At 50.0% G+C, this 20,197-nt stretch overlaps 1 protein-coding gene across 3 annotated transcripts in view; it reads left to right on the top strand.

Annotated features, from left to right (window-relative positions):
• TMEM132B (transmembrane protein 132B) overlaps positions 1-20,197 on the top strand; it is a 184,848-nt gene that overhangs the window by 66,878 nt on the left and 97,773 nt on the right. For all 3 annotated transcript variants that reach the window (XM_025889618.2, XM_073881301.1, XM_073881302.1), the window contains exon 2: positions 16,946-17,132. In XM_025889618.2, coding sequence (XP_025745403.2) covers positions 17,061-17,132 — 72 coding nt within the window. In that variant the 5' untranslated portion in view covers positions 16,946-17,060. The remainder of the gene's footprint in view (positions 1-16,945; positions 17,133-20,197) is intronic.

Consider the following 20,197-nt stretch of genomic DNA (forward strand, 5'->3'; position numbering starts at 1 on the left):
GTTTCCTTTGAAGCCGTGACTCACTGAGGCTGGTTCGGCTTTGCCCCGCATCCTACAGTTCACTGCACATTCAGGCAACGCTACTCATGTGCCGCTGGTACCCACATCTCAGAATACTTCTCTAAGAGTTGAGAGCCCTGTATCTTCCCTCCCACCCTCCCCAGTGTGGCTGTGGGAACACCCGTGAGCCAGTAGTGGCGTGGGGTGGTCTGTGGGTGGCCCCTGGCCTGCGTGAACCTAATCGAGCTCAGTCCGTTGCCCAGGTGCTGTACGGGCCACTGACTCGGTGGGTCAGTGGGTGTCTGATTCAACTGTAGGGGCCTGACACAGGCAGAAAATGCAGCCAGTTTTCTCCCTGTATCAAAGACCAAGAAATTCCTTTTTTGCTCTTACCTTAGGCCACCTTGGAAGAAATATTTGAATTAAACCATGTTTAATGAGCAGGAATGGAAAAGTCAGTCTCTCTCTCTGGGAAGCAGGGTCAGGGTAAAAGGGAGTGTGGAAAGCCAGCTGTCAGAATGACAATTAAACCGAAGTAATAAGTTGGATTTCAGGAAAATTATGGGAAAGGGGGAGAATCGAATCAAGGCGGACCAATAACCCTTTGGTGTGAAAGTGGCTGGTAGTCGCAGGGATCTGGTGTCCGTGGGTTTCTGAGAGTGCCGTGCCTCCCCCTCCCACGTCCCCTCACGGGACAGGGGAGTAGAACGGGGTCTCCGACCCTGGTACAAACTGTGATATGTTCTGGTAAAACCTGGGGGCCCTCATCCGTGCCTGACGTGACTACTGGGGAGCCTTGTGTTGCCCCTCGCAGTGTCCTCCCCATACCGCTTCCTACTGTGTACGCAGCAAACCGCACGCATCTGCTGTGTACGCAGCAAACCGCACGCATCTGCTGTGTACGCAGCTAACCGCACGCATCTGCTGTGTACGCAGCAAACCGCACGCATCTGCTGTGTACGCAGCAAACCGCACGCATCTGCTGTGTACGCAGCTAACCGCACGCATCTGCTGTGTACGCAGCTAACCGCACGCATCCGGCATCTGGCAGCAGCAGCGTGGACATGTGTCCTGAAACCCGAGGGGAAGGGAGGGGGCAATGGGGGGCTGCTGCTTTTCCTGCACCACATTACTGGGCACCTTGGGCCCCCACATCCCCCGGCCTTTCCAGATTGTCCCCCGAGGCGGCCCCTTGCAGCTCCATGTGCCACGATGGGGCCAGTGGCTGGGACTTGGTGGGTGAGGCAGAGAGAGAGGACCGTGATGTGCAGTATGAAGGGGAAGCACAGAGCGCTCTGAGAGACCGTGAAGCGTGGGAGGCCCGTCTCTGCAGGTGCACATCTGTGAAAACAGCTTCTAGGTGCTCCACACATTGGCCCATTTAATCCTCGCCGCAGCGCCAAGAGGTCTCCTCTTCTCAGACTGCTGGAAGCATTGTGTCAGGGGGCATTCCTGGGTCAGTGACTGCTCAGGTGAAGGCAGGAAAGAGCTCGGGGAGGACATTTGCCACAGGGAAAACTTGCAATGGGTCAGTATTGCCATATATCTCCCTTCTGTCCCCCAACTTCCCTCAGAATCTCTCGCTGGAAACGTGCGTGAAAGAGAAGGCTGGAGAGTGTAGGTCAGCGAGTCCACGCAGCAGGGCACGGGAGATAAATCTGGAAGGTAGCTTGGGGTCACACCAATGCGAACCCCAAATACTGGATGTGCTACTTCTTCTCTGCTGGCCCCACTTCCCACTCTTCTCTGCTGTGCACTTTGGGGGTTCATGCCAACGGGTCGCTTTACCTGGGCTCCCTTGCTGGCTTCTGGCTGGGCTAAGCCCGTGCTGGGCCCTGGCAGGAGACTAGAAGGCCGGCACCGGAGAGTCAGGGCATGTCGTCCTTCCTGCCTGATTCTGGTGATGGCTGCATCCCACCGGGGCTCCAGCTGTCTCTGGGGCCGCAGGAATGCTGGTTCCCCGATAGCCCCTCAAACGCGGGTAGTCACAGCTTTGTGCTGTTGCTCATCTCTGAGTTCCCTAACATCCCTTCTCAGTTCTGTTGACCCTGATTGTGCCTCGGCAAATCAAATGTTCCTTCCGCCCAGTACTATTCCACTAAACCAGTAGGAACGGAGTCCTGCTTCCTGTGCGGACTGCTGGTAGCCCACCGGGCTACGGTGCTCAGGCTCCGCTGTGAGCAACGGCAGAAACGTCTGGGTTTGCTCATCTCTTCTGGGAACAAGGCCCCTGTCGAGGACACTGGACAGAATGGAGAGACCTTCCCCTCCCGTGTCACATGTGTGCTGATGTCACTACGTTTTGAGTAAGGCTGGGGTGAGAAGGATGTCGAGCTTTCTTTTGGTGGCAGTTCATGGCTATGTCTTGGACTTTTCATATAAGGTCCTTTAAAAAATGTAATACTTTGCTGCACTTGCTGAAGAGACTTCTCGGAACATTTAAAGTGCAAGAGGGCTGAGGGGCTGCCGGAGGCGGTGCGTTCGCTTTGATCCATCTGAGTTGGAACAGCACGGTGCCATGCCCTCCCGAAACTGCATTGTCTTCGACTGTAGGCTCTCCGCTTTTTTGCACGGTGGTGGGATGCTAGCCACTTAGCTCTGGATTTTGAAACAGAAGAAAAAATGGGAAAATGGTCTCCCTGGATTTTTCAAGATGGGCTTGTTGCATGGGGTTGGGAGATGGGTCATGGTAAGTGGTTGTCACTTAGGCATTTTAGGGAGAGTTCACACTGGCATTGGGTCTTTTCTTCTGGAAACATCGGGCTGCCCACGGAAGAAAGTACTAGGTGTTAAGGAGAGAGGTGTCTCTGGCAGTCAATACTGATTTATGGCTCTACTGGTCTCTCCCCATCTATCAACTGAAATATGCTTAAATGCCAGTGAAAGTCACCACAGTTGAAATGATGAGGCAGGTAAAATCATGCCACTATGGGTCATAAAACACCGCATCTCCACTTCATGAGAGACTTTAATGCTGTCATATTACATCAGTGTTTTAGTTGCAAGCAGAATGAAGCTTAAATCAGCTTCACCGACTATCCGAGGGAATGCTTTGGCTCTAGCACTGGGCCGTCCAGGGGCAAACTGGGGGCTCTGGCCGGGTCCAGGACCACCCCACGTACCATCTCCCTCGCTCCCTGCCCCCGTCAGCCCGTTCCTGTCCTCTTTTGTTTCCTTCCTCAGACAGGTGCTCTTTACATGTGGAGAGCTTCATTCTGCCAGCTCAGAATCCCTTCCACACAGAGTGCAAGTGTTCAGTGCCCTTGACCCCTGTTTCTTTCTGTGCTCATAAAGACCTTTCTCCGTGTAGGAGCGAGGACTCTTTAGGGTGTGAACACTATAATTGATTAGTTCTCTGCTCTTTTCATAAAAGGCATTTTCTAGTCATGACCTTGGAGCCAGATCTCTACAACTTTCTCAGTGTGACCCTGCGAGCAAGTGACCCCACATTGCTGAAGTCCTCTCATGTGTCACTTGGCAGTGACATGGCCTGTACAAGAGGGCCATGGTAAAGTCCCCTGCTCCACAGAGGGGCGCTGCTAGAGAGCACCCAGGCTCGGGGCCTGGGCTTGCAGGGAAGGTTAACCAGGCTGTGGGACTGTGACCTCTTATCTCTCTGCTTGTCTCAGCGGCTGGGACTTTTTTCTTTTAATTTATGCTAATAGGGAACCGGATGAGGTTAGGTCTCTATAGCCAGGGGTGAGTGGGGGGTCCACATTGCAGCCAGTCTCTGGAGAGCTCTGCCCCTTGCTGGCATGTTGAGGTTTTGTGCAAAGGGCCTGCATCACTGATGACTGTCTCTCCAGGATGGAGGCTGGCCCGTGGAAGTGTCTGCAGGTGGACCACAGGGCTGCCGCCCAGTCCCCCTCTGCCTCCTGCTCATCACTCCGGCCGTGAGTTTGTGCCTGTGTGTGTGTGTGTGTGTGTGTGTGTGAGTTCATATGCCTGTGCAGGGGTGCACGTGAGTGTGTGCATAAGTGCACGTGTGTAGGACATGTGCGCCTAACCGTAGCAAGCCTTTTACCACCTCAGAGCCTCTGCCCTTGCTGTTCCCCTTGTCTGGAATACTGATCCTCGTTCTCCACTGGAATCCCAGCTCTCAGATACCTCTTCTCAGAGAGGGCTCCTTTCATGGCTCTGCCTGACGGACCCCAGCCCCCCCACTTTACTGCGTTTTGTCCTCACCTCTGCCTCAGTCAGGACGGGCTAGCTGATGCTGTGAAGACACACCACCCCCAGTCTCGGTGGTTTAAAAAACAGAGGTTTGTTTCTCATTCAATCCATTTTCCCGCTGAAGTTCGGCCGGGGGAATCTGAGCGTCAGTCTCTCAAGCTGCTGGTGGCGGAGGCAGCGGGCAGCAGAGACTTGTGCTCTTGTGTGGAAAGGACACACAAAATGTGCTGGTCACAGTCGGTTACTTGGCTCCACCCAGTGTCATGTGAGCCAGAAATGCAGTCCTCTCCTGTGTCCAGAAAACGGGCAGCTGGAAATATTTAGGCAAGGTCATTAATGACAGCTACTCTCATTATTTAATACTTGCCTCATTTGTTTTCTTACTAGCTTGTTAATTGTTTCCCTCCATGAGAATATCAACTCCAGGAGAGCACGAACCTCCCCTGCCTTGTCCACCACTGAGCCCCAGTGCCGAGAACAGAGCTTGGCATGCACAGATGCTCAAATACATTTAATTGAACGTTTGAACGAATGAGTTATAGTCCAGACCTTAGAGACCCAGGGAGAGAGTGTAAGTTTGTGAAACTCTGGCAGAGTTAGGGACTGGGTATAGACAACGGCTTCTTTTTATGTCTTCCTAGGCATGCTGACCGTGACATTCTGGGACAGTTCCAACTTTAAATGTTTGGTTCCCATTAGAAGCTCACATATTTCCAGTAACGTGCTCTCCTTCTCTGTTCAGAAAGTGTGGTCCCAGACTCCTAGCATCTCTCACGAGGGTGAATCAGCCAGGCTGCATCAGAGGAAGCAGACAAATGGTTCCCTTAAGATGGAATGGAGTTTTCAAAGAAACTGGCTTTGCAGGCACTGACCTTGAAGGTTCAGAGCTGCAGTAAGGATTTCTCTTTGCTCACATGTCAGGCCCAAGTCCCCACCTGTGCTCGGTCTCTCAGGATGCTCGAGCCCTCCCTCCCCAGTGGTGCTGGGTGCACTGGGGGCCATTCTCATGGTGCCACAGGTCAGCTAACTGAACAGCCACTACACAGCCACTGAGCCCCTCATTAGTGCAGCATGGCTCAGCCGCCAGAACAGATGTCACCTTTCCTTCTATTGTTTTAGGCCAATTAATGGTCGCTTTCCTCCAAGGGTCTGACCTGGTGCTCACTCACTTCGGATATCATCATTATCTGGAATCATTTTCATTCCTTGAGAACATGCACAGTGGACCCGTTTGTGAGGTTGAGATTGATGTGGGGTGAGCGCTGGGCAGGTTCAAAGTGCTGGTACATGTGAACCCCGTGTTCACTCCTCCAGCACCTGGACAGGGAGGCGTTTCTCTGTCCTGAACCATCTTATGTGTGCATCCTGTAACGGGTAGACGAACCGCCTTGTGGGGCAAACAAGTCCAGCTTTTTATCGCTGTTCCCTGTTATTGCATGCCTGATTCTGGTTCATACTTGCTCCTCTGGACCACATCAGTCTCTTCATCAAAGTATGGCAGGACAGGTATAGTCTAGTTCCACGTAAAGAATTTCAGGGGTGTATTCAGCAAAAGGAGAAGTCAGAGAAGTTACATGCACATAATCCTTCCTAACTGTGGTTGACTTAAGACTGAGACGTAATTACTATAGAGTAATTGGTATGTAAGAAGGGTTTGGAAGCTGTTGTCATTAATACAATGGGTCAAGTGAGGGATGGCCTGGGATCATTGGATTTTAATTAATTGGTGACGGGAGAATTCCTGGTTCCTGAAGGAGAGCTCCTCATTTAGGGAAATTTACACACTTCGGGATTACAGGAGCCTGCAAATCACTTCCATTGAATTTCTGCCCAGCTGACATTTATTGAAAAGCCGCCAGGTAAATTGAAGGTTGCAAGAAGTCTAATCTGATTTTTGACCCAAGTGGTGTTCAGAATGTCAATGTATTTGTGGACTTCTCTTAACTCTACTCAATTTCAGGGTTAATGAGGTTAGAGACTCTGTTTTTTGTTTTTTTGTTTTTTTTTTTTCTTAATACCCTAGGGTGTCTGTATGTCTGTTTGTCTGTCTCCCTTGTCTTTAATTTTTTTTGTTTCCTCTTGTGGTGTTGAAATCATTCCTGGTGATTTGGAGGTGCCATGAACTTTGGGAATGTCTGAATCAAGGGTAAATATTTTACTTTCTTGGAGAAAGCTGATAATCTTTATCATTTGTGATACTCCTTGGAAAAATCATTCTCGTACTCCTTCCTTACTTATTATTGAGCCCATTGTAACAGTGCCTGCCTTCGAAACATTAGCACTGGATACAAGATGAATATATTCTAGAGGTCTACTCTACAACACCGAGCTTGGAGTTAACAATACTGTATTGTGCACTTGAAATTTGCTAGAGGTAGATCTCATGTTAAATGTTCTTACCACAAATACGCCTGGGTGGCTCAGTTGGTTAAGTGACTGCCTTCGGCTCAGGTCATGATCCTGGAGTCCGGGGATCGAGTCCCACGTCGGGCTCCCTGCTCGGCGAGGGGCCTGCTTCTCCCTCTGACCCTCCCCTCTCTCATATACTCTTTCTCCCTCTCTCATTCTCACCATCTCAAAAATAAACAAATAAATCTTTTAAAAAAGTGTTCTTACCACAATGAGAAAAATTAGCATCGATGAGTCCCAGCCCAGTGATGGCTTAGGAGTCACTGTCGTGTTAATATTCTTACAGTGGACAGCTACGGACTGGAGATAACGCAGAAACAGCTGTCTAAAGGATGCAGAGAATGACCTAAAGAAGCAGACACTTGGAAACAGGGAAGAGCATTGTAGGAATTTCCCATTTTATGACTTAGAGACTGATGGAAGTCCCCTTGCAGGGAAGTTGACTCTCAGACAGTCCCGCCTTTCCCCATGCTGTTATGGAGGACAAAGAAGACGCCATAGATGAACATCCACATTGAGAAGGGGAGTGGGAAATGGGTGGATAGGCCTAGCCAGGGATGGACAGGAGTGACCTCATGCACAAGGACCATAATGTACACACACGTGTGCTCATACATGTACCCTCTGAGGATGCCATAGAAATACGGTGTTGAAGCATGAACTCTGAGGTTCACAGCTCATTCATTCGTTCATTCATGACATATTTATAGAGGGCCTCCTATGGGCCAGGTACTGTTCTAGGTCTTGGAGGTATTGCAGGGAACATAAAGAAAAATCCCTGCCCCCACAGAGTTTACAGTCTAGGAGACCGAAACAGCCCATAGACAAGGCTAGTAAATAAAATACAGTAAGTTTGTGGTGTTAAGTGCTATGCAGCAAGAACAGGGGAGGGTGATAGGGATTGCCAGTGTGGGAGATGGGTCTTTCTGCGGGGCCACCAAAGAGGACCTCGCTCGGGAGATGACATTTAAGGCAGGTCCTGAAGGTGAGGGGTGTGCCGTCCAGCTGTCACGGGTTGGAGTGGCCCAGGGAGAAGGGGGAGTCGCTGCAGTCTCGTGCCTGGTGGGCCCATGTGGAAGGAGTGGACCCGGGAGGGTGAAGGCATTAAAGATGTTTGTGTCCCGTCTAGAACGGGCGGGCTTTCCGGACAGACTGGATGTGGGCTGCCGAGGAAAGAGGAGCTCAGGATGAACGAGGTGTCGGTCTGAGCCACAGGGAGGCTGGAAGGGGGGAGCGCACACGGTGGGAAGGTGGGGGTGGTGAGGGGCAGGAGTTCGGCATCAAGTCTGAGATGTCTGTTGGACACACGACTGGAGCTGTCCAATAGGCAGTTGGATGAAATAGTCTCGAATTTGGGAGAAAAGTCCAAGCTGTAGGTAAAACTTCATGATTCTTATACCTTAAAACCCCACCCCTTGGTCTGTGAGCAGTGAATTCCCCTGGCGCTTACAGTCAGATGTCCGTGGCCTTTAAATACTGCTCTTGGTGAATGTGAGCGTTCCTCTGATCGGCCCAGCTCCGGCCTGATCTTTGCTAGGTCACCACAAACACAGCCCTGGTCAGCTCATTGTTGTGGTCCCTGTAACGGAGAGCCAGGCGTAATCCTTTGTGCAGGATGTTGCTCCTCTTTCTCAGCAGGGAAAACACCAGGACCAGGAATAAATTGGCGCTGATTTCAGCTGCCAGCTGGCCCCTGGTGACCAAGGTGGCCTGCAGGGTACCCGATTTGTAGATGCCCTTCACGGCCACCTGGAAGAACCCAGCTAACCAGCATGTATAGGGCATGACCCCGGGACCCTGGCCTCATTAGTAGCTGCTCTCACTTGGAGGAGCCAACCCGCCCGTTAGGCAAGCAAGAATCCCCATTTAATGAGGCCCTTCCCAGTACAGGTGCACAATAATCCTGGGCCACACGGCAGGAGGAAGGTTTCCACTCAGAAGCAGACTCTTTGAAAAGTAACTAGATTTTCTTTATTATTTCTTTCTTTCTTTCTTTCTTTCTTTTTTTTTTTTTTTTTGTAACTAGATTTTCTGAGTGTGATTCTGCTCTTCACTTCCCCACTGTAAGCGTAACTGGGCCTGGCATAGAGCTGGGGACATTGTTATCTCTCAGTAATGTGCAGGCACAGAGAACCGACTCATTACACTTAGCGTCTCGTGCATGGACTCTGGAGGCAGACCGTGGCCAGTCCAGGAGGCTCTCCACCCGTCCCGCTGTGTGGTGTGCTTCAGCCGGGTTTTCCCTGTGCTGGCACCAGGAATACGGCCCACTGCATCCCTTCTGGGCATGCAGGCGGATTGCCTTTGCTTGCTGGTCCCCATGGCCGGATGGTGGCTGGATGGTGGCCGGATGGTGACCGGTTCTGGCCTCACTTCCTGGTGGGGCTTCCATTGTCAGGGAGGAGAAATGCCAGATCTCTCGCTTCCCTTTGGGTCAGAGAGCAGCGCTCTAGAGGCAGAACGGAGGGTTGAGTGTGCACCATGTGTGTAAGAGTGAGGCAGAGCCTCGCACCGGTTCATGCTCGCAGACCCACAGCCGTCTCTGGGGGGCCGGTAAGAAAACAAACAATGACTGGTTGGCAGAGGGGAGAGGGGCTGGGGGTCTGGAGGGCAGCAGTGGAAGGAGGACGTTTCAGTGTTGTCTTCTTTGTATTTTCAGAATTTGGAATCCCAGGAATGTATTATTTATTCAAAAATTAACACGTTTATTAATAATGTTAATTTTTAATAAATAATGTCTAATAATATGGGGGGCACCTGGGTGGCTCAGTCGGTTAAGCATCCAACTCTTGATTTCGGCTCAGGTCTTGATCTCAGGGTTGTGGGTTCGGGCCCCACGTTGGGCTCCATGCTGGGCTTGGAGCCTACTTAAAAAAAATAATAATGATGATAAATTAGCATTATGATTCCCAACTCCATATTTTGGTGCAGCTGAGAACATCTTGGGAACACAGAGGAGAGCTAACACGACCCAAAGCCAGGCCCCGCGCACAGGCCAGAGCCCCCTGGTGCTTTCTCTCACGCCAGTCAGCGTGGCTTTACCTCTCCTCTTTAGGGGGACCTGATGGCAGTGGATTCCATGCGTCATTTTCTATAACAAGAGTTTCCCTCAAGGTTGGCAATAGGAGGGAACAGAGGGGCTGACTTGGAAAAGTTGTATCTCGGAAGTCGGTGTGAGAGATGGTTTCTGGGTCGGCATTTCCTGAAAGGGTTTGGGGGATGTTGTCAGCAAAATAGAGGCAGAGGGAAGAAAGAAAGTAATTGTGGCAATTGTCTCAGCTGTCTTCGGAGTTGTCATGGTGCTGCTGATAAAATCAAATAAGCTGGAAGTGAGGGTGAATGTTGGTGGGAGAAGTAGTCCTGGGTTTGGTGGCTGAGAAAGTGGGGGTGCCTGAGTGTTCCCTCATTCCCGGGATTTATTGCTTCCAGCTCTGGGAAAATGCTGGTAAGCAAAACTTGGCTCACTCATACTGGCCTGTGAGGGACTTTAAAATATTTAAAAAGAGAAAAAGAAGATTATATAGTTTCCTTTTCCTGGGGTTGGGAAGTGGGGCCACAGGTTGGCCACCTTCTCACGAGCTGATTTAGGAGGCAGATGGAGAGTGTCCTGGCTGGCTGCCAGCAGGAATGTGGATTTGAGAGTCAAACGAAAGGAGAAGAAACCAAATGAGAGAGAGAGAGGGAGAGATTGAGAGAGAGAGTTGAGGATGGCAGCTTTCTATTTTTAAACAAATGTTTATTTTTAAATAAAATGTTCCTTGATTAGACAATTCAGATTAGACACATGGACAACACTGTAACACACCCTCATTGTCCCACCCCCAGCTTCTTTTTTTCTTACTACCTGGCTTTATTTTCATCACATTTTAAAAGCACTAAATATCATATATCTAATCGGAGTCTTAACGTGCCTCCTGCTGGTTTCATTCTCTCTCTTCTCTGAGGTGGGCGTTATCCTCACCGTGCACGTTTTTATGGTTTTTAAAACAAACTATGTAGAGAAGGGTTGCCCACGTGCTTACCATTTTTATACAAAGTACTAGGGCGTACAGATCCTTTCACAACTTGATTTTTTCCTTTTTTTTACTTAAGAAAATTAGGATATATTTAACATACTATAAAATGCATACTTTAAAAGTATACAATCCAGTGGTTTTTTAGTAGATTCATAAAATTGTGGAATCCTCCCCACTACCTAATTTCAGAACATTTTCTTCAGCCCCAAAAGAAGCTTCGTACCCCCTGGCCATCAGCTCCCATTGGACAGTTGGGTTGTTTTCACGTTTCGGCTGTTCTGGAGAATGCTACAGTGAACATTTGTGTACAACTTGTTTGTGGACACTGTGAACTTTTTCTGTGCCAAGTTGGGAATTTTCTAGAAGGATTTCACATTGCTAGGAAGCGCTCCTCACCCAGTTGAGGTCAGATTTCACTGCTGAGTCCAGAGCCATGGCTAGGGCCTGGGTGTCAGGATAATACGACGGCAGGCGGGCGGGGGGGGAGACACGTTCCCAGGAGGAGGAGGAATCGTGGGTGAGCGGGAAACACAGCTCATCAGGTGTTTACTAGAAGGTCAAAAACAAAACGTGTTTTCTCAGAGATCACAAATATCTACAGGGACCTGAGGGATACCATAAATGAATAACGTGGTCTATTGGAGAGTTTCAGCCCCGTCGGTGGGGACAGCATTCTGTGGCTGAGTGTTGCCACATGGGGACGTGGGGTGGTAGTGCTTGGTCTCCCCATTTTCCCGAAGAAGCCAGAAATCCCATTTCTTTGGGGGAGTGTATGTGTGCATTCTCTGCATTTAAAAATATTGACAGCTAGTTCAAATTTTCTAAAAACACGGTAGTGGGGGCAGTTAATGAAGTATGGCTCTGGCCACGTGCAGCCCAGTGGGCCACGCCGTAACCTCTGGGCTTTCTACTGAGCTTTTCCTAGTCAACCAGAAAAGTAATAAAGGGACCTCAACTCTTGGACTATTCCCATTTGAACATCGTCTCAGAATTTTTTTCCAAGTTCTATATAAAAATTTGATGATGGGAAGTCAGGAAATGAAACCAATGAGGAGAGAATGTTTTGAGTCCGAAAGATTGTAAGTCCCTGCTCGAGACTCATGGCTGTTAAATATTTTTAGATCTTCAACTGCCAACCGCTGCCCGACTCATCAACCTGAAACGTTCTTCCCACAGCAAGCTCAGGCAGTGCTGCCTTTGACGAAACAGAAATGAGGAGATAGTGCCTGGGTTTTTTGGAATTGCAGAAGGAGATGATTTATTCATGCCAGATTCTGAGAGCTGGCCATTAGATCATGATGAAAAGAGCTGCATGACAGGCAGAGAGATGGACTACAGAGCCTCTGCCCTGTTGATGGGACTGAGGAGCAGCGATTGCTTCTTTCCTCCCTGGGAGGACCGATGTGGGGGCCGTCAGGGAGTGGGAAGCATGCCCAGAGGGAAAAGGGTGTGATGAGCAACCCCAAGCAGTGGGGCTGTAGCAGTTGCTCGTCTAATTAACCTGTTGTTCAAAGATCAGCCTGAGTCCAGCCTCCTCCAGGAAGCCTTCCCTGACTTGCCAATCTGTCTTCTCCTAACATCTGGTCTCGGGGTTCACTAAGCACATGTTCCTCTGAGATCTCGTTCCAACTGTTGTCGGATATTCACTGGTACTGAATGAGTAATGTCCCAGGCAGGGTTCTAAGTGCTGGGGACACAATAATGAGCAAAGCAGGCAAAGATCCCACATTCATAGGAGTGTGTATGTGTGCGTGTGCAAGAGAGAGAGAGAGAGAGAGAGAGAGAAGGAATCAACATAACCAGTCAACTAGTCACTTAGATCACTTAGTATGCGAAAATATAAAAGCTATAGAAGACATAGAGCTGGCTAATGGGGTCAGAACTGTAGGCACGGGGGATGGAGCTTTAGATGGTGTGGTCAGAAGAGGCTTTACTGAGCAGGTGGTATTTGAACAAAGACTGAATGGTTCTTTTGCATTTAGCACCTTGTGTTCATGCTGAATGGTTTGGGATAAACTTTTCCCATGATTTTTTTAAAAGCTTAAAATAGATTTACTCATTTATTCAACAAACATTTGCTGAAGATCTGTTTGGCTTCTATTCGTCCTTTGGGTCTCAGCTCAAATGTCAGTTCCTTACAGGGGCAGGCCCTGAACACCTTTCATTGTCTTCTGTTGTAATATATATTCTAGTTTAAAATAAAAATGGACTATTTTAAAATTGTATTTAAAAATTTTTAATTGAAAATATTTAGGCTTTTAAAAAGAAATTTAATTCTATTTAATTTTTAGGATAGCATCTTTCATGACCAGGACTTACCTAATATTTACCTGATTAGCAAGACAGGGATCTTATCTATTTTGTCTACCAATGAATTCTCAGTGCCTCACACATAATATGTGCTTAATAAATGTCCCTGCATAAATGAATATACTAGGGACCACAGTGACTGTAGTGTTATAATAGGCTTTGGCCTTTGAAGAATTAGGTTCATACCATCCAGCAGTCATGTTCCTTGGTATTTTGCTCAAAGGAGTTGAAAGCTTATGTCCACCAAGATGTCCTTCAGCAGGTGAGTGATTAAATAAACTGTGGTCCATCAGACAATGGAGTGTTATTCGGCACTAAAAAGGAGTAAGCTGTCAGGCCAAAACAGACCTGGAAGAACCTCACATACATATTACTAAGTGAAAGAGGCCAGTCTGAAGAGGCTGCACACCACACCATAGGATTCCAGTGATAGGATATTCTGGAAAAGGCAAAACTTTGGAGACAGTAAAAGATTGGTTGCCAGGGATTGGGCAGAGGAGGGATGGATAGGCAGAGCAGAGAGGATTTTTTGGATGGCGAGAATACTCTATAGGGCACCATAATGGTGGATCCATGTCATCGTGCCTCTACTGGGGCATTTGCTCAATGTGATCATGGGTCTGTATGTACCTTGCCTTTTGGTCGTTTAAAAACATAATGCCGGAGAAGGGCTCTTAAGACAGAGACCCTGACAGAGGTCAGCCTCTCTCACTCCATTTCTAGAAAAGCTCGTATGGGGAAAGCTTCAGCATCTCAGCCTGGCAGCGCAGAACCATCTAGAAGTTTGTGGGGGTTGGGGGGTAATAGTCGACGTAAATGGCACAACTTGCTGGAGGAGAGTTCAAAGTTTTGAACCCCCTCTCCCTCCTTCTCTTATTTCTCCCTCCCTTCCTCCTCCCCTCTCCCTGTCTCCTTCCCTCCCTCCCCCAAACAGCCATTATTGTCATCATGGGTTATATGCTGATAAATGGCTGGATGTGGCTCTTGGGGACAAGCTGCTGGGTTGGGTCCCCCATACCCCTCCTCTGCCCCCATCTCTCCTTTTCCTTCCTGCTGGCCTGTCTGAGCTGCAACTACACTGTGCATTCAAAAGCTGCCTCAGCTCCACCCCAGGGGTCCCAGGGTCCCAGGGAAGAGGCTCCCAGGTTTACTAGAGGGGAAGCTTCCGTGGGAAACAGGGCTTTGGGAACCAAGTCCTTCTGGGAGGGTGCTGTGTGCTCAGTCTCGGGGGGAGAAGCACCCAAGCAGCATTTCCTGCCTGACCCCTCCGAACACATGCACACGCACACACACATGTACACACACGCAGGCACGCACAATACACGCACACGCACACACATACATCACACATTACACACACATGCACGCACACACATGCACATGCACGCACATACATGCATGCTCACATGCACACACACACCCAATACATGCACACGCACACACATCACACACGCGCACGCGCACACACACGCACACACATGCACACACACATGCATGCTCACATGTACACACATGCACGCTCAATACATGCACACACACACATCACACACACATATGCATGTGCATGCACACACACATACATGCTCATATGCACACACACATTTCTCCACCCCAGGGAAAAATATCTAATGAATATCTCACGGCCAGAATACTGATCCGGATTCCTCAAAGGCAGTTGGTAATTATTAAATTGAGAGGATCATGAAGCACTTTCCTAAATTTGAAAGGCTTATCAAGGATAGATCAGGAACAGGTAAATTTAATAATTATAAACCCATTTCCATAGAAATGGACTTATTTGCAAGCATACCAGCTGCCTGAAAATAAAAGACCCCCTTCCTCCGGTTTGAGGGAAATGACTTAGAATAAACACTTGTTTATAAAAGTGACTCAGAGTTGATCATTATTCTGTTTGTAGTTGGACTGGGCAGATTCCTGTCGCTGATTCAGCTCATGGGCTGGACAGTCAGAGAGGGGCAGGAGGGGCCCAGGAAGGGAGAAGGGGGCTGGCCCTCTCACACAGACCCTGGCCCCTCTGCCCAAAGACCGGCTGCTTCTGTACGCCCAAGACCAGAGTGCAGATTTAGCAGGATTAAACTGCTGAGAACACAGACAGTTATGCTCCTTTTCTTCTCTTGCTGGGGGGTGGCGGGGGTCTCACTTTCTTGGCATTTGCCTTACTGAGGTCTACTGAATTCTGAGAACCCAGGAGGTATTAAAGCAGCTCCCAAATAATGGTTCCAAGCATGGTGCAGCCCAAAGAGGAATGGAAGATCTGGTCCAATAGGACCGAGTGTCTCCTGACTCAACAGATGGAGAAGTGAGGACTTGCTGTGGACCAGAGAGGAGACTTCAGTCTGGGAGAGGAATGGGGGTGGCTGAAGCAAGGGCTTCAGCCCCTAAGACCCTGAAATCCCTTTGGCCACTCAGAATCAGCCATTAGCTTCCCCTTGCTCTGCCTTCTCACCAAAGATGCCCAGGTAAACTGGAGTCCCCTGGTGGGGGTCCTCCTGTGTGCCCACTGTCGTCCTTCTCATGAAGCGAGGGATCTTTATGCCGTACACACTGTCTTCTCCGTGCAGAACACCGTGACGAGTAGATACTTGAGGAATCAGAGCTCCCATGTTCCACACCCAGATTAAGCTCAGCTGGGACACCCGGCTGTGTCATTTTAATAAATTTATGTTTCAATTTGAATAGCCATTTCTGGCTAGTGGCCACAGTATTGGACAGAGCAACATCAGAGAGTTTCTTAACACCTTGGCTGCATGGAAAAGGGTTGGACACAACCAATTCTATATGGAGTCTAGGGTGGTTCTGATTTGGGTGGAATTCTGTATTGAGCAGGTCATTTCTATAAATACTGTTACTACGTCTGAACCTTGCCTCTGGTACCTCTTGGATGCTTCTAACCATCCAAGTGTGGTTTTCACCCTCTTAAGTCCGCAGGTGGGAAGGGAGCTGTCCATGGTAGGAGATTTCTGGTGGGCAAGCAGCAAGTCCAGGTTCATTTTCAAAACTCTTCTGCAGAACCTGCCCACACCCTGAAAGACAGGTCAGAGGCTTCCAAGCCCATTTTGGTCCAGGCAGGCCCACAGGCAGTAAAGGGATAGGTTGGTTGGTGTGACTCAGGCCTTGCAGAACCATGAATCGGTCACTCTGCTGTCAGATTCCTTGGCTGGGGCTAAAGCTAGCATTAGGGTGATGGAAAAGGCTACAGAACAGGAGTCCTTCACAAACACTGTGCTGCATGGCTTCTGTTTTAACTCTCTGTTCAGCGACTTCTGCTGTTGGTACAATAGTCGGCCTACAATTTACAACATCCCTGTCAATGACAAGATGCTCCCTGTGTACAAAAATATTGAGAATGATGCTAGTCTTTTTCACGTTTATGTGTCCCATCCACCTTCTCCCCCTCTTCCAAACACATAGGCACTGCTGCCACTCCATGAATTAAGGCTGGTGGATTCTTACATCTCATCCCATTTCAGGGTCATGAAATGAGGAATCACTGTAGCATCTTATGTGTCACTCATAGTTTTGTAGTGAACCAGGGAATTACGGAGTCCTTCCCATGCTTGGTCTCATGACGGTCCCACTAGCCTGTGAGGTCACCACTGTTCTCCCAAAATCCTAAAACTCAGAATTTGAACCACTGGTCCATAGACACACAGCTAAGTAAATGTGGAGGTAGCCAGAGTCCAGGGTGTGCCTCAGGAATGGAGTGATGGTAGCACCAGACAAGAGGCTCAGGGCCACTTGCTGTGGGCACACATGGGAGTAGGGAGAGCTGTCTGACCTGCTTGTTCAAGGAAGAATGGTCTGTTTCTCACTGAGCCCTGCAGATGGGCTGCCCACCCATTTGGAGTTGTGGGTCACTGATGGACAGCCCACGAATTAGGCTCTGTCGACACTGCCATGTACTCTGTTGAAGTTGGCAACCACTCTTTCCATTGGCAAGGAGGAATGTGGCAATTTATCTCAGACTACTGAGTCTCAGGTTTTAAATTGCACTTCAACATGTGTTTGTTTTCCAGGGCAAATGGCTCCTTCTATGAGATCTTGCAAGTGGACTTTGGGATCGACAACAGCAGTGGCCTGGCCGGGGCCCAGCCCATCACCTGGCAGGTGGAGTATCCAGTGGAGGACTCTATGAGCGAACTGGCCGTCTCTGAGATCTTCGTCAGCCAGACATCCTTTGTGGGCATCGTCCCTCTTGTAATGGTGAGAAATCTGAGCTTCAGAAGAGGGTCACCAAGTGGTTTTCTTGGAGTGTTTTTAATGTTCAAAGAAACATGAAATGTTTTATAATCTGTTATTTTTTATGCACTTGAGAATGTTTAAGCAAGGGAAATACACTCAGATTACTTTTTGTTTACCTGCTTTCTATAATGCCTTTTTGGAAACGATTTGGGGTCCACAGCAAATCTCTTCTCCTTTGTGGATATTGGTGAACATTTCCTGGGGGCTCCTGTTCTTTATGGTCTGAATCTGGGCCCACATCAAGACCAAGTGCTGCACTGAGTGGAATGCACCAGGGGTGTGTGTGGGGACAGCGCTCTGCATGCTTCACTGGGCAGTTCCCAGCTAGCGTGTGGATGGGCAAGGTGAAAAATGCGATGGACTGAGGCAGCCTTGTTGGGAACTGACCAGCTGAGCCTGCATAAGGTCCCAGAGTCCATAAAACCACTTCCGTTTCTGCTCCTGGCCTGGAGGTGACCAGATTTTTCCTCTGAGCTTGGTTGAAGCTCCATTCACGACCAGGCTCAGGGGCCACATCTGAACACAGGGTTATGCTTGAGGTTCCAGAATGTAAAAAGGGCAATGCTGGTGATCCACAGGGATTATCAATCCCTGGGAGCACCACATTCCTAATACCTTTCCCACACTGGAAATGTTCAGTGGAACAGGAATTATTCTGCATTACTTTGGCCTTCCTCTCTGGGACCAAAGTGTAGGGGTCAGCACCCAGATATTCTAGGGAAGTCTGTGGGTGCTTCTATCAGCCGTACTCAAGTAGGATACCAGAGTTAAGATCCTTGCAAACGAAACCCCACACCTAACAATGAAGTCTGCAATTCGCCTATCTGTGTTCTTACTCTTGTCTATGCCTGAAACACACTTTCCCCATGTGTCCCATGCCTGGCTCCTCCCTTCACCTTGACTGTTAAGAGATGCCCCCTCCCCTGGCCACGTTGGCCAGAACTGGCTCTCTGCCTGCCCCCCCCCACCCCTGCTGTGCATGCCACCGCCCTGTTTCATCTTTCGTAGATGTTATTGGTGCAGGGCTCACCAACCATCTCCTCCCTACAAGGTGAGATCCGTGAGGGTAGGATTGATTCTGGTCAGTTGGGTCCACATCTGTGATCCCAGCACCTAGAACAGTGCCTGGGACAGTTACTATATGCTGTGAATGAATGTCAGCAAATGAATGAACCCCTTGCTTTAATCCGAGCTACTGGGCTCATCTAATTCTTGAAAGTTAGCCTGACGGAGTTTACCCACATCAGCAGCAATCTGCATTTTGGGTTTGGTGCAGCCACAGTCAGCAGGAAATGGCCCTGTTAAAGGGCAGAGATGGATGGATGTGGATTTTAAGGCAGAAAGAGACTGTTCTGATCCTCCAGATCAACCTCGATCTGGCTGAGACTGGCTTGCGTCTTTACTCTGAGTCCTTACACTGTTGCCCTGTGCTTAGTGTGCAGCACCCGATTCACTGGGGATTCTGTAGCCTCCTGTCGCTTCTGAGGCCGGAATTCCAAGGGAGAATGTCAGGCCCTCCTCGGATGGGCAGGTGCCAGTTCTGGGAGGAGCAGGAAAGGAGGCGGAACCGGGACGGGGTATAGACCCGTGGCTGGCCAAGTGCAGCACCCCACAGACAACCCCAGCCCGCTGGATCAGACACAGCCGTGGCCGTGCTTATGGACTGGCTATGCTGCTTTAACGCTGTCGTGGCGCGTTCCACGCCTGCCATCGTATGGCCTTGGCCCTACTTTAGTTTTAGCATCTCGCCCGCTCTAAGTCCCCTTCTGAGGGGAGCGCCTGGCAGTGGGGACAGTCATTTGGCTGTCACTGGGCTTCAGGGGTGTGCTGGTTGTCTTGTGACACCTCAGAGAGGTGACATCCTCTCTCACGGCCCCGGGCCGAGTGGGCTGTCCCTCCCAGGGTCAGGGCTCGTAGTGGGGACAGCACGGAGTCGGGGGGAGGGTTAGGAAGGAAGAGTCTGGCAGAGCAGGAAAAGCAGGCATTTGGAATGTGGTCCTAGATCAGGGGTTGGCTTGGACGGTCTCTCTGCGGGGGCCGGTGCTTCCTGGTGGGGCGTCTGTGCTCCTGTGTCTCACTGACAGGCGCCTGGGCACAGCGCGGGGTGTGGAGTCCCACGGGTGCTGGCGTGCTCGCCGCCTCCGGAGACTTCTCTGCGGCCCTCCCTCAGCCACTGCCATTCCATCCCCTCAGGGGCCGTGCCCGCGCCTTGCCGCTCCAGGGAGGCTGGGTCTATGTGTGTGGTGCATGAGGCATGGCTCTGACCACTGACGCCGCCCGGCGCTCCCCATCTGGCTGATCTTTACTTAGGGATGGTTTCCCGCATTGGGCTTTAACTCCTCTTGGCAGGAGAACGCCGGGGTTGGATGGTTGAGTGGTGTTGGGTGTCACCATCTATCTCTTGGATCATTGTGAAGAGTGGCCCTGAAGTGACCCCAGGGACCAGAGCTATTCCGTGAAGTTTGCCGTGGGACCGAAGTTGGTAGTTTCTCTTTCGATCAGTTGGTTCAGCCGCACTCCCCGGACCCACAGCTGCCAAGGGGAGAGTTCTGCGTGCCGTGCCTAGCAGGGGGTACCTTCTAGGTGCTTCTTCCTTTTCCCTCCCCTTCCCCCTCCTCCCCTCCCCCCCCCCTCCCCTTCCCCCTCCCCCCCCCCCTCCTTCCCTCCTTCCTCTCCTCCCCCCCTTCTTCACCTCCTTTCTTCCTTCTCGGTGGCAACTAACTCTGGACCACTTCTGCACGATGTAAGGGTGCTACATGGCTTGTGCACAGAACATCCACAAATGGGCTTGTTGTTGTATCAGTTTGTACCCAGAAGCAGAAACCACTTTAGGAGCGAGAGCAGAGTGATGTAAGCCCAGGCACGCAGCTACGCAGGAATTAGAATGGATGAGAAGCCAGACACAACAGAAGAGTCGGGAACCCTGGCCAGAACAAGAGTCCACTGGACCTGGGGCTGGAGCAAGAGGAGGTGTTCCCGGGAACCAGGGCTGGGTCACCTGAGCAGCCAGAACCCAGCAGGGAATG

This window comes from Callorhinus ursinus, unplaced genomic scaffold, assembly GCF_003265705.2.
Source record: "Callorhinus ursinus isolate GAN/ISIS: 27379988/994484 unplaced genomic scaffold, GSC_fseal_2.0 scaffold41, whole genome shotgun sequence".
Classification (NCBI taxonomy): Eukaryota; Metazoa; Chordata; class Mammalia; order Carnivora; family Otariidae; genus Callorhinus; species Callorhinus ursinus.